This window comes from Caretta caretta, chromosome 2, assembly GCF_965140235.1.
Source record: "Caretta caretta isolate rCarCar2 chromosome 2, rCarCar1.hap1, whole genome shotgun sequence".
Classification (NCBI taxonomy): Eukaryota; Metazoa; Chordata; order Testudines; family Cheloniidae; genus Caretta; species Caretta caretta.
The window spans coordinates 46006060-46021174 of NC_134207.1; the positions used below are offsets into that span (position 1 = coordinate 46006060).

At 41.1% G+C, this 15115-nt stretch overlaps 1 protein-coding gene across 4 annotated transcripts in view; it reads left to right on the plus strand.

The window, feature by feature from the left end:
• PIP4P2 (phosphatidylinositol-4,5-bisphosphate 4-phosphatase 2) overlaps positions 1 to 14746 on the plus strand; it is a 61408-nt gene extending 46662 nt beyond the window's left edge. For 3 of the 4 annotated variants that reach the window (XM_075125068.1, XM_075125067.1, XM_075125066.1), the window contains 3 exons: positions 4791 to 4881; positions 13172 to 13285; positions 14042 to 14746. In XM_075125068.1, coding sequence (XP_074981169.1) covers positions 4791 to 4881; positions 13172 to 13285; positions 14042 to 14052 — 216 coding nt within the window. In that variant the 3' untranslated portion in view covers positions 14053 to 14746. Of the gene's footprint in view, positions 1 to 4790; positions 4882 to 13171 lie in introns of all 4 variants that reach the window. The other variant, XM_048841194.2, reaches the window with a different exon arrangement.
• The last annotated feature ends 369 nt before the right edge of the window (positions 14747 to 15115 follow it).

The window sequence follows — 15115 nt, forward strand, 5'->3', positions numbered from 1 at the left end:
CCAAGCTAAACTTACCTTGCTGCAATTTAAGCCTATTGTTTCTTGTCCTATCCTCAGAGGTTAACAAGAACAATTTTTCTCCCTCTTCTTTGTAACAACCTTTATGTACTTGAAAATTGTTATCATGTCCCCCCCTCAGTCTTCTCTTCTTAAGCAAACCCAATTTTTTCAATCTCCCCTTATAAGTCATGTTTTTTTTTTTGACATTTTATTCTTTTTTTTCTTCCTCTTTTTTTGCATCAGTGTTACACTGTTGACTCATGTTTAGCTTGTGATCCACTATGACCCCCAGATTCCTTTCCACAGTACCCCTTCCTAGAAAGTCATTTCTGATTTTGTATGTGTGCAACTGATGGTTCCTTCCTAAGTGCTTTGCATTTGTCCTTATCATATTTAATCTTATTTATTTCAGACCATTTCCCCAATTTGTCCAGGTCATTTTGAATTTTAATCCTATCCTCCAAAGCACTTGCAACTCCTCCCAGCTTGGTGTCGTCCACAAATTTAAGTGTATTCTCTATGCCATTATCTAAATCATTGCTGAAGATATTGAACAGAATTGGACCCAGGGCCGATCCCTGCAGGATCCCACTTGATATGCCCATTCTCTTACCACAGTGGGCACTGATAGTTCCCAGTGGAAGTTGAGCCTGAAAAATAAAGTCCTGATTCTGTAATCTGATCCATACGGGGGATACTTGTACCTGTGTAGAGCCACACTGTTAATGTCTTAATGGAAAGTAAATCCTCCACCCTGCTCCCCAAATCCACTGTCACCTTATAAGGAAAATCGTGGAGCCCATATTAGTGCTCCTGCAATTTTAATTTTATTGTCCAGTAAATTGTTCAGTTAAAGCAGGGGTCCTGCCTCATACTGAGAAAGAGGGACGATCAGCGAGTTATCTCAAGTGCCTATACACAAATGCAAGAAGCCTGAGAAACAAACAGGGAGAACTGGAAGTCCTGGAACAGTCAAGGAATTATGATGTGATTGGAATAACAGAGACTTGGTGGGATAACTCACATGACTGGAGTACTGTCATGGATGGATATAAATTGTTCAGGAAGGACAGGCAGGGCAGAAAAGGTGGGGGAGTTGCATTGTATGTAAGGGAGCAGTGTGACTGCTCAGAACTCAAGTATGAAACTGCAGAAAAACCTGAGTGTCTCTGGATTAAGTTTAGAAGTGTGAGCAACAAGGGTGATGTCGTGGTGGGAGTCTGCTATAGACCATCGGACCAGGGGGATGAGGTGGAGGAGGCTTTCTTCCGGCAACTCATGGAAGTTACTAGATCGCAGGCCCTGGTTCTCATTGGAGACTTCAATCATCCTGATATCTGCTGGGAGAGCAATACAATCCAGGTGCACAGACAATCCAGGAAGTTTTTGGAAAGTGTAGGGGACAATTTTCTGATGCAAGTGCTGGAGGAACCAACTAGGGGCAGAGCTCTTCTTGACCTGCTGCTCACAAACCGGGAAGAATTAGTAGGGGAAGCAAAAGTGGATGGGAACCTGGGAGGCAGTGACCATGAGATGGTCGAGTTCAGGATCCTGACACAGGGAAGAAAGGAGAGCAGCAGAATACGGACCCTGGACTTCAGAAAAGCAGACTTTGACTCCCTCAGAGAACTGATGGGCAGGATCCCCTGGGAGAATAACATAAGGGGGAAAGGAGTCCAGGAGAGCTGGCTGTATTTTAAAGAATCCTTATTGAGGTTACACGGACAAACCATCCCGATGTGTAGAAAGAATAGTAAATATGGCAGGCGACCAGCTTGGCTTAACAGTGAAATCCTTGCTGATCTTAAACACAAAAAAAAGAAGCTTACAAGAAGTGGAAGATTGGACAAATGACCAGGGAAGAGTATAAAAATATTGCTCGGGGATGCAGGAGTGAAATTAGGAAGGCCAAATCATACCTGGAGTTGCAGCTAGCAAGAGATGTTAAGAGTAACAAGAAGGGTTTCTTCAGGTATGTTAGCAACAAGAAAAAAGTCAAGGAAAGTGTGGGCCCCTTACTGAATGAGGGAGGCAACCTAGTGACAGAGGATGTGGAAAAAGCTAATGTACTCAATGCTTTTTTTGCGTCTGTCTTCACAAACAAGGTCAGCTCCCAGACTACTGCACTGGGCAGCACAGCATGGGGAGGAGGTGACCAGCCGTCTGTGAAGAAAGAAGTGTTTCGGGACTATTTACAAAAGCTGGACGAGGACAAGTCCATGGGGCCGGATGCGCTGCCTCCAAGAGTGCTAAAGGAGTTGGCGGATGTGATTGCAGAGCCATTGGCCATTATCTTTGAAAACTCATGGCGATCCGGGGAAGCCCCAGACGACTGGAAAAAAGCTAATGTAGTGCCCATCTTTTAAAAAAGGGAAGAAGGAGCATCTGGGGAACTACGGGCCAGTCAGCCTCACCTCAGTCCCCAGAAAAATCATGGAGCAGGTCCTCAAGGAATCAATTCTGAAGCACCTAGAGGAGAGTAAAGTGATCAGGAACAGTCAGTATGGATTCACCAAGGGCAAGTCATGCCTGACTAATCTAATTGCCTTCTATGACGAGATAATTGGCTCTGTGGATGAGGGGAAAGCAGTGGACATGTTGTTCCTTGACTTTAGCAAAGCTTTTGACACTGTCTCCCACAGTATTCTTGCCAGCAAGTTAAAGAAGTATGGACTGGATGAATGGACTATAAGGTGGATAGAAAGCTGGCTAGATTGTCGGGCTCAACGGGTAGTGATCAATGGCTCCATGTCTAGTTGGCAGCCGGTATCAAGTGGAGTGCCCAAAGGGTTGGTCCTCGGGTTGGTTTTGTTCAATATCTTCATAAATGATCTGGAGGATGGTGTGGATTGCACCCTCAGCAAGTTTGCAGATGACACTAAACTGGGAGGAGTGGTAGATACGCTGGAGGGTAGGGATGGGATACAGAGGGCCCTAGACAAATTGGAGGATTGGGCCAAAAGAATCTGATGAGGTTCAACAAGGACAAGTGCAGAGTCCTGCACTGAGGATGGAAGAATCCCATGCACCGCTACACACTAGGGACCGAATGGCGCGGCAGCAGTTCTGCAGAAAAGGACCTAGGGGTTAGAGTGGACGAGAAGCTGGATATGAGTCAGCAGTGTGCCGTTGTTGCCAAGAGGGCCAATGGCATTTTGGGATGTATAAGTAGGGGCATAGCGAGCAGATCGAGGGACGTGATCGTTCCCCTCTATTCAACATTGGTGAGGCCTCATCTGGAGTACTGTGTCCAGTTTTGGGCCCCACACTACAAGAAGGATGTGGAAAAATTGGAAAGAGTCCAGCGGAGGGCAACAAAAATGATTATGGGACTGGAACACATGACTTATGAGGAGAGGCTGAGGGAACTGGGATTGTTTAGCCTGCAGAAGAGAAGAATGAGGGGGGATTTGATACCTGCTTTCAACTACCTGAAAGGGGGTTCCAAAGAGGATGGATCTAGACTGTTCTCAGAGGTAGCTGATGACAGAACAAGGAGTAATGGTCTCAAGTTGCAGTGGGGGAGGTTTAGGTTGGATATTGGGAAAACCTTTTTCACTAGGAGAGCGGTGAAACACTAGAATGTGTTACCTAGGGAGGTGGTAGAATCTCCTTCCTTAGAAGTTTTTAAGGTCAGGCTTGACGAAGCCCTGGCTGGGATGATTTAGTTGGGGATTGGTCGTGCTTTGAGTAGGGGGTTGGACCAGATGACCTCCTGAGGTCCCTTCCAACCCTGATATTCTATGATTTTATGAAAGCAAAACTGACTTTTTCCTGTCATGGACGCTACAGTGGGTTCAACTATGTTGTCAAAATTTGATGCTTCTCTCCAACAATCGGCTCTCACTGAGTGGGCTCAGTGAATACAGAAGACAAAGGGGAAGTTGATAGTAAAGAATATAAACCAGAAGTTAAGAATTGTAGAAAATTGACAAAGGAACGCAAGGAGCAAAAGGAAGAATCTATTACCATCAGCGTTAAGGACAATAAGAAGTTTTTCCAATATATTAGGAAGAAAAAGAATTCTGACAATGGCATTGGTTCATCAGTAGATGGAAGTGGAGAACGATAAATAATGATGCAGAAAAGGCAGAAGTGTTCAGTAAATATTTCTGTTCTGTATTTGGGGGGAAAAACAGATGAGTCTCATTATATGATAACATTCTTTCTGTTCTGCTACTGTCTCAGGAGGATGTTAAACAGGAGCTACTAAAGTCACACTTTCAAATCAGCAAGTCCAGATAGCTTGTGCCCATAAGTTTTAAAAATGCTGGCTGAGGAGTTTGCTGGACCATTAATGTTGATTATTTTTTATTTATTTATTTTATTTTTAAATAAGCCTTCGAGCACTGCTGAAGTTCCAGAAGACTGCAAGAAAACTAATGTTGTGCCAATTTTTAAAAAGGGTAAATGGGGTGACTGGGTAATTATAGGCATGTCAGCCTATCATCGATTCCAGGCAAGATAATGGAGCAGCTGATATGGGACTTGATTAATAATGAACTAAAGGAGGGTAATATAATTAATTCAAATCACCATGGGTTTATGGAAAATAGATCCTGTCAAACTAACTTGATGTCTTTTTTTTTTTTTGGGTGAGGGGTGAAATTACAAGTTTGGTTGATAAAGGTATAGTGTTGAGGTAATATACTTCTGTTTCTGTAAGATGTTTGACTTGGTACCACACAACATTTTGATTAAAATCTAAAGTGATATAACATTAACATGGCATACATTAAACGGTTTAAAATTTTTGTCTGGATCTAATCTAATAAACATTTCATGTACAGTTCCTCTGTCGGAAGTGCACTCCCACGAAGACGCTGCTGTACATACATTACCATTGGAATGATATGCATCTTCATTGGAGTTGGATTAACTGTGAGTAATGCACTTAATTAATTTTCAGTGGGTCTCCTCCCTTTTCCAGCATTTAAGTAGAGTCTCTTCAATTTCTACCTCAGTATTGCCTGTCACCATCCCATTAATCACGTACTTATGCTCTGGCATGCAACTTTAAAAGGCTGGTGGGCTCTTTTAAGGTGGTGATTAGAGCTGGCTGGTTTCAGAGTAACAGCCGTGTTAGTCTGTATTCGCAAAAAGAAAAGGAGTACTTGTAGCACCTTAGAGACTAACCAATTTATTTGAGCATGAGCTTTCGTGAGCTACAGCTCACTTCTGGCTGGGACACTCTATTTCAGTTCCATGAGAAACTTGGAGGTTTTGGAAAAAAAATTATTCCTGATTTGGGATGAAAAGCCAAAACCTCAACATTTTTTGCAGAACTGAAATTTCACAGTGCTTAGTTTTGGAAACTCTGAAGCATTCCCTCAACGGGAACATTTTAGTGTTTCTGAAACAAGGAATGCTCCTTGGCCTCCTGCCAGGTGAGGAGCTTGGAAGCCCGAGCTCCCCAGCAGCCTGCCATATAGGCAAGAAATTAGGCTTCTTAGGTCTGGTTTCCATCAGCCCTTTCATTGAAATTGACCCATTCCAATAGAATGTTTCAATTTCACAATTCAGCTTTTTCCAATAGAACATTTGTGACCAGCTCCAATTGTGATATTGATCTAGCTTCAAGAGACTGCCTGGAAGCCATGTAGGCTAAACCTTCCTGTCCCTGAGGGACGGGAGTAAAATATATATAGTCTGTAGAAAACTTCTGATAGAGTACTATGCACAAGACCACCTTTAAGGCCACTGAGTAAGTGTGACATACCAGCATACAGTCCAGACTAATGAGCAGTTATGTTGCTCCTGCCCTGCAACCTTGGGTGCCTTACAATGCCTTGCTGAAGTAGCTCTCACCTGAGTCGCTCACAAACATGCAAGCCACATCCTGAGTGTCTGTATGTTCCTCCCGCCTGCCAGCCACGTTTGGGTTACACTCTGGTTGTCATCAATGGTGGCTATACTGCAGGGTGACCCCATCACATCCCCAGTCTTAGATTTTCTCCAAGAAACATATGTCCTATGCTGCCCAGCCTTCTCCTGGACAGTACAAATTATATTCCGTCAGTTATTCCTTTAAGAGATGGATATGCACACAACTTGTCACCCCAAATATTTACCCAGACACTTCAATTTGAATACTCTGGATTAGATAAACAGTAAAGTTTAGTAACTACAAAGAGAGAGATTTTAAGTGAATACCAGTAATGAGGCATAAAAGTCAAAAAGGAAAATAAAGATAAAATAAAGGAAAATCAAGATAAAATGTTTACTAATACCCAACTTAACAAACTATATCAGATTCAAACAAAATTTCTCACCACATGCTTTCAGCAGCTTTACTGACCAAACCCCTAAAGGTCAGGTTTTGTCCCCCAGAGTACTTTGTTGCTTCAGGTGCAGTGAATATAATGGTCAGGGGCAAGGGTGCCTTAGGACGTTTGTCCCTTCTTTTTATTGTTTCAGTCCTTCTCTTGAAAAACATTTCCAGCTGGACACTAGGAGACAAAGAGTCTATGGAGAAGAATGTTCCCTGCTGGATTTTGAGCTTTCTTTTTGTTTCCCTTCCTGCGTGATGACGCGTTTACTGCTTAAGTGCAAATTAAGCAGAGCACACCTTTCTTTGTTTTGGACAGACTTGTTTGCTGCCCTCTGTTTGGGCAGGGATGTGGGGTTTGAATCATGTGTTAATAACACTATACAGGCAAATCTTATAACTTTACATACAATGTTGCCACGTATCAGGACCATACTGACCAGCAAATTACAAGTTTTCAAAGGGTACCTTACAAGACGTGCCTTCTAAAATTATTTCAATAGTGTTTAGGGTATGAACACAGGGTGTATACATTCTGTCACAGTAAGATAGAAGATATAATTTGCAAAAGGAGCCTATGTAACTGGAGAGGTAAATAGTTAAACAACACAATGACTGACAAATACAATGCAGACAAGCACAAAGTGATACTTACTGTAAGAAAATAATTTTAGCTACTTGAAAGAAATTGATGGATTCTGTTTTAACTGTAACAATTCATAAAGATCAGTGAACACACCTGGTCAGTGTGCTGTAGTGGTAAAAAAAAATCAAACAAGCTGTTAGGCTATATTAGAAAGGGACATAGTTTAATGTTGCATATATTGATATAGCATTATATATATTGATGGTACTTTCTTAAAATGGATATAGGAGAGATGAGAAGAGGAGCAAAAATTATGAGAGACATGGAAAGATTTGCACATGCAGAGAGGTTTAGAACATCAGATGTGTTTACAGGTAGATGTGTAAGAGGGCCAGATAGAGAGATGTAAAATAACAAAAAGTGCGGAGAAGGTAATCTTGATGTTCTTACTTAGCCTGTCCAATAAAAGTAGACCAGTGCATCATGCAGTGAAATTAAAAGGCAACGGCAAGAATTTGGGCTGTTACCACTCAAGAAAGAGATCTTGGAGTCAAAAAAACAAACAGAATGTTGGGAATCATTAAGAAGGGAATAGATTATAAGATGGAAAATATTGTATTGGCTCTGTAAAAATCCATGGTATGCCCACACCATGAAAACTCTGTGCAGATCTGGTCGTTCCATCTCAAAAAAGATATATTGGAATTAGAAAAGGGCAACAAAAATGATTAGGGGTATGGAACGGCTTCCATATGAGGAGAAATTAATAAGACTGGAACTTCTCAGCTTTGAAAAGAGCCAACTAAAGGGGAATATGATTGAGGTCTATAAAAATCTATAAGGAAGTGTTATTTACTTCTCCTCATAACACAAGAACTAGGGGTCACCAAATGAAATTAATAGGCAGCAGGTTTAAAACAAACAAAAGGGAGTATTTCTTCACACAACACACAGTCAACCTGTGGAACTCTTTTCCAGAGGATGTTGTGAAGGCCAAGATCATAACAGGGTTCAAAAAAGAACTAGATAAGTTCCTGGAGGATAGGTCCATCAGTGGCTATTAGCCAGGATGGGCAGGGTTGGTGTCCCTAGCCTCTGTTAGCCAGAAGCTGGGAATGGGCGACAGGGGATGAATCACTTGATGATTACTTGTTCTGTCCATTCCCTCTGGAGCACCTGCTGCCTATTAATCGGAAGACAGGATACTGGGCTAGATGCACCATTGGTCTGACCCAGTATGGCTGTTCTTATGTTTGCTCTAGCCAATTGGAACAGTGCCCAAGACTAGAGGAGGACAAAAAGGGGTTTCGTCCTGGGGCCATTGGGGACCAAGCTGACCCCTGATATAACTTACACCAGCTGTTCACAACATCAGGGGCTGTTTAGGTAGCCAGGGATCAGCCCAATGCACCAGCAGCTTAGCAATGCGCTCTGTGGTATCATTCATTGACAGGTGATATCGCCGCCTTCTTCATAGGCAGGTGGAATCCTCCACTAGCCAGCTAAACTGGCTTTACAGCTGCTTTGTGCTGGCAGATAGGTGCAAAGCAGCCACAGTGTGACCACGATTCTGGCCTAGCCAGTGTAAAACTAGTAAAAGGAAATGCAAGTCTCTTCTCCAGTGTATCACTGACCCGTAGAGCTCATTGTTACAGGAATTGAGGTCAAGAGTTTAGTAGGATTCCGAAAGGATTAGAAAGTTTATAGATCAATAAGAACATCTACATTTACATTACATAACTTAACAAAGTATAAGGAATAGAAATCCGGGAATAAGCCAACAACTAACCAAAATTCTCCCATTGACAGTTTATTTAATAACAATTCATGGTGGAAGCTATATACCTTTCTCTGAGACATCTGGTATTGGTCACTGTTAGAGACAACAATACCTTAAAAAGATTACTGGAGTGATGCAGAATGGCAATCGCTACGTAATACCAATAAATATAATAAATATTGACGATAATTAGTAGTGATGCTACTGCATATTAGTAGTCATGCTAGGCCCTCCTTAGTTAGTTAAAACCACCTTTCCGTTATTTTATCATAAGAACATAAAAATGGCCATACTGGGTCAGACCAAAGGTCCGTCTAGCTCAGATCCTGTCTTATGACAGTGGCCAATACCAGGTGCTTCCAAGGGAATGAACAGAACAGGTAATCCTCATGTGATCCATACACTATCGCCCATTCCCAGCTTCTGGCAAACAAAGGCTAGGGGCACCTGGCTAATAGCCATTGATGGACCTCTCCTCTATGAATATATCGAATTCTTTTTTGAACTCTTATAGTCTTGGCCTTCACAACATTCTCTGGCAAAGAATTCCACAGGTTGACTGCATTGTGTGAAGAAATACTTCCTTTTGTTTGTTTTAAATCTGCTGCCTATTAATTTCATTTGGTGACTCCTAGTCCTGGTGTTATGATGATTAAATAACACTTCCTTATTTACTTTCTCCACACCAGTCATGATTTTATAGACCTCAATCATATCCCCGCTTAGTTGTCTCTTTTCCAAGCTGAAAAGTCCCAGTTTTATTAATCTCTCCTCATACGAAAGCTGTTCCATACTCCTAATCATTTTTGTTGCTCTTTTTGCACCTTTTCCAGTTCCAACATATCTTTTTTGAGATGGGGCAACCACATCTGTACGTAGTATTCAAGATGTGGGCGTATCATGGATTTATATAGAGTTAATATGATATTTTCTGTCTTATTATCTGTTCCTTTCTTAATGATTCCCAACCTTGTTAGCTTTTTTGACTGTCGCTGCATATTGAGTGGATGTTTTCAGAGAACTATCCACAATGACTCCAAGATCTCTTTCTTGAGTAGTAATGGTTAATTTAGACTACATCATTTTATATGTATAGTTGGGATTATGTTTTCCAATGTGCATTACTTTGCATTTATCAACATTGAATTTCATCTGCCATTTTGTTGCCCAGTCACCCAGTTTTGTGAGATCCCTTTGTAACTCTTTGCTGTCTGTTTGGACTTAACTATCTTGAGTAGTTATGTATCATCTGCAAATTTTGTCCCCTCACTGTTTACCCCTTTTTCCAGATCATTTATAAATAAGTTGAATAGGACTGGGCACAGTACAGACCCCTTGGGGACACCACTATTTACCTCTTTCCATTCTGAAAACTGACCATTTATTCCTACCCTTTGTTTCCTATCTTTTAACCAGTTACCAATCCATAAGAGGACCTTCCCTCTTATCGCATGACAGCTTACTTTGCCTAAGAGCCTTTGGTGAGGGACCCTGTCAAAGGCTTTCTGAAAATCAAAGTACAGTGTATCCACTGGATCACCCTTGTCAACATGCTTGTTGATCCCCTCAAAGAATTCTAGTAGATTGGTGAGGCATGATTTTTCTTTATAAAAAACATGTTGACTCTTCACCAACAAATCATGTTCATCTAGGTCTCTGATAATTCTGTTCTTTATTATAGTTTCAACCAGTTTGCCTGGTACTGAAGTTAGGCTTAGCAGCCTATACTTGCCAGGGTCACCTCTGAAGTCTTTTTTTAAAAATTGGTGCCACATAAACAAACCATCTTCCTATCTTGTACAGAAGCTGATTTAAATGATAGGTTACATACCACATTTAGCAGTTCTGCAATTTCACATTTGAGTTCCTTCAGAACTCTTGGATGAATACCATCTGGTCCTGGTGACATATTACTGTTTCATTTATTAATTTGTTCCAAAACCTCCTCAAATGACACCTCAATCTGGGACACATCCTCAGATTTGTCCCCTAAAAAAAATGGCTAAGGTTTGCGAATCTCCCTCACATCCTCAGCTGTGAAGACCAGTGCGAATAATTCATTTAATTTCTCTGCAATGGCCTTCTCATCCCTGAGTGCTCCTTTAGCATCTCAGTCATCCAGACTGATTTTGATTCTTTCTCTTACTTCAGTAAACTTACATTTTATCATTTATAATCCTGTGATTCTCAGACTATAATTATTTTAGGAATCTAGATGCAAGTCAGAGAAGGAAATATAGAAAGAAATGTTTTTCCACTTCTTGTGAAGTTCCCAAACTTTTTCCTATGGTGGCTTGACCCAGCAAATTTTGTTTTGATTCTGTGGCCTTACTGATGAATTGTGCTTTTTGTTATCTAGAAGTCAATAATTAATTGGTGTTAACTAATAGTTATTCCAAGTTCTATCAGCTAGGTTAACTCTTGAGTTATTCCATAACTAGGTCTGTTGTAGCACAGAACTTGGCCATATCCCTCCGCATTGGCTAGCACATTATTGACATTCACTTCTATTGTCAGATGTTTATGCCTTCTTAGGGTCGCCACATCCAATTCCTTAATTTGATGTTTATGCTTCCTACTTCCTTCAAGTTCAGATGCAGCACAGGTGACCTGCCATCTTTTTGGATCCAGTCTTCTGGATTTTGAGTCTGCGAAGGCTTCTCCAAACAATCATTCTTGTATTTCCTGTGCAGCAGTGTCCTGCCAGCCTCTGCAGACAGCTCAGTAGTCTCACTCTGCTAGTCGTGTTGGCTGCTGCCACTGAGAGAGGCAGGCAGCAGAAGGGCTGGTGCAGTTTCAGTGGGGACTAGCAGCACAATATAGTTCCACCCTGTTCTCCCTGGCAGTGGTGGAAAGGGAGGGGAAGAATTTTTTTAGTCTAGAGAGTTGCATAAGGTGTATTCTTACCCTGAGAGTGTTCTGTCAGAGAGGGCTCACAGGGGAGGATGTGGTGCAGTACTGTAGAGAGGTTAAGTAGGAAGAGGAACAATTTTCAGCTTAAGGGCATTGGGCTGGGGCGGGAAGACTTCTGAGAAGTAGGAGGGTTGAAGAGGGTTAGGGGAGATTGAGTCAGGAGGGAGATGGGAAGTTTGAGAGCAGGGGAAAATGGGGCTGGCTGGTATGTGGATGGGAAGGATGGAAGGGTAACAGCTAGATGTTGGGAGAATTGGTAGTATGAGACAAGAATGTGGTCACAGAAAGATACTGTCTCCTCCCATGCTGCTGTCTTCTATAAAGCTTCCAGGTTTTCATCCTGATATGGGGATGGTGCTTTTTTGTTCCCATTTCCTTACCAAATTCCCTTTCCTCTCACTCTGATGCTTTTCTGTGACACCCCAATTGCAGTGTTCCAGTTTTCTCCTTGAAAATCTGACCCACCTGCTGGGATGAAGGGATATAGATTGATAGTGTAGCCTCACCACTTACTGTGGGAGCCAACCACCATTACTTTTCATCCCATTAAGTATTGGCCCAAATCTTGGCTAGTCAAAGTGAAACATTCCTTTTGTAAACCAGACCGGAAATCATAATCCAAACTTCCCTTTCCATCTGAGATCCAGGACCATAAAAGGTTTCTCTCTATCTGCCATTTCAGCCCCAATATGGGGCGGATTTCTTCTGTTCTCTCCCATTTACAAGGCATCTTCTCAGGAATGTGGGTTCTGTTTCTAGTGTGCTGTAGCTATGTATCAAATTCCTGCAGTTTCTCTCCCCTTCCTGTATACTTACCTATGTCTACCCTAACAACCTTAAACCTGTACCTCAATCCACACGCTACTGGGAAAAAAACAACCTTATCCTCTCCCCGGGCACCTATTTACCCTCCAATCTCAAGAGCTGAACACAATCACCTGGCACGCTACAGTTCATACTGTCACCAGTGAAATGGGAAAGCTGCTCCCATGGTTTGCCAATAGAGGTTGGTGCTCCTATGTAGTATCACTGTAAATATCATCCAGTCTTCTAGGGGTGAATGTAGCCCGTTTCCTCTAAGGCTGAGGAGAGCCCCTTAGCAACCAAACTCCTTCATTTCTATTACATGGTGGGGAAGAGAGGTTTGGGAATAGGGTTGGGAACATAAAGGGTCTACATCCTTGTCCCCAGACTGCAGAACAGTAATGGAACCTGTAGTCACTACTGCAGCCTTTGAATGACAGCAACCCCACAGCTACCTATTGCGGTGCAAGGAGCTCCCTGCACAGGCGTTGAATTTTTCTCTTTATGAGCTTACTGACACCATTCACTTGCACAGTATAACTGCCCTGGTTCTGTGACGGCCTTTTGCACCCTCAGATGAGTAGTGGAGGGCTGGCCTGTAGTGGAGGGAGTGAAAGTAAGAAACTGTATGTAGTTTAAAGGCCATTTCTTTGAGTTTTGGTACGATTTTTAAATATTGGCATTGTTGAGCTAACATAAAACATCTTCATGGGACTAAAAAAGAGGTACTGTGACCCTTGACAGTGCCTATTAAGTTTTTTTTTCCCTCTCAAATTGCTCAGACTATTGTGTTGCTGACATTTGTTTTTCTTTTTTTTAGGTTGGTACGCAAGATTTTGCCAGACGTTTCCATGCAACATATGTTTCTTGGGCTATTGCTTATCTCTTAGGCTTGATCTGCCTTATTCGAGCCTGTTACTGGGGAGCCATAAAAGTTAGTTATCCAGAGCACAGTTTTGCATAGGCTTATAATGGTAGATTATAGCAGGTGAAAAAGTCTAGTGATTCTGGATGCTACATGTTAGACATTTTTAAATCTTTTCCTTTAAGGATTCCATTACAAGTAGTTTTAAGACAGGGGATCTTTTAAGAACAAATGTTCATTGCACTACATTATATGCAAATAGTTTGTTTTGCTGCTAGATTCCCAAGCTCTGAATACTAAAGCTTTGTTTACATGTTCATGCACCTGTCTTAAAGGTATTGTTGAATTTAATTCCAACAAACAGTATTAAATTTTACGTTTCCTTTTTATTATGTTAAGATCATTATGTTAAGTGCTATTGTTTGGGTGGTCAGTAAGTACTCAGAAGCAACAGGTGTTTATAAGTGTTTCTACAATAGCTTCACATTTGTACTTACGTTTTCATTAAAACTGTATTAAAGTGGCTTGCTTTAAAATCTAAGCAATAAGCAATTTGCTTGAACTGCTTACTGTAACTTTTACCTAAGATCATAGTGACCTTATTCAGGAAGTGAAATTTACGAGTGTACTTTTGAAGACTGACACTGTTGCTAGAGAGACAACATTTGTAAACACTGTATGCTTTCCAGTTTTCAGGTAGAGAAATGCAATATTTTGCTAATCCAGTTAGAAACAGAAATGTCAGTTTATCCATTGTTGGAATTCAACTTGGATAAATTTTTTTTTCAAGGATCCTGGGACTTATTAATGTTTCTTTTTTTACAGGCAAATCCTAAAAGCCATGTTTGGATTTATGGAACTTTGCTCTGGTTGTGTGTGTGAGTTCCTTTACAGGGTTGAAGGGAAATGTTTCATATGACTTGTTTTATAATACTTAGATGTCATTTAGCTAAACATAGGGTGACAATGGGTTACCTCTTACTTTCATCTGATCATCGTAAACTTTTCCCGTTGGGAGAATTTTGCGCTGGTCATTGCAAAAGGAGGTACTGCTGCAATATGAAAATGAGTAAACTGTTACTCTGATCATTCCACCAAAATATAGCTTGTCAATTTGACATTGGCAATTCATTCAAGAGAATGCGGAAACTGAAACCAGTTTAATTTTCTAATGATGTATTCACAAAGGATTAAGGGACCAGTTCTTGTACTGCCCATCTTTACAGTTTTAAACTAGTGTTTTGCTAAATTCAGAAAGAATGTCCTGAGCTCTTTAGAAGACAATAGTTTGTAGATAATGGGGTTGGGGTAAATTAATGTGGATGTTCCAGGGATACGTATATTATTTTAAATTATCTATGTTCCTGTTAGGACAAAGTGACATTCAGATGAGGATTTGGAGCACAATAAATGTATTCTTCAAACTGTAAATGACATGTCTTTGTATGATGATAAATGTACAAAAGCAGTAGCTCAGGATTGCAATGTACCTTTTAAAATAAACTAATAAAGATTATTATTCAAAGTTAATACCCTTTCCTTCTATGTAAAGGATGCATATGTGCCTAATTAGAAGAGTCTGACCAAATGGCATGGGAGCAGTGCATATGTCTTTTACAGAATGTGTGTGGTCACTCCCTTACCTGAAAGTGCCAATCTAAAGAACAGGATCAGGCCTCTAAAAGAATTGGTACAAGCAAGCTAGTAAACCATTCTTGTGAAAGGGAATGTCTAGCTGTTGTGGGGCCAGGTAGAAGATAAGTCCACTTGCTTCTAATAGATAACTTATAATGCCATTAGGCATTTGAGACAGCTGTCAAAACCTCCTGGGACTTCCTATGACAGGTCCCATCCCAGCTCATAAAATATTATTAAGTTAATAAATAATAATCTATTGGC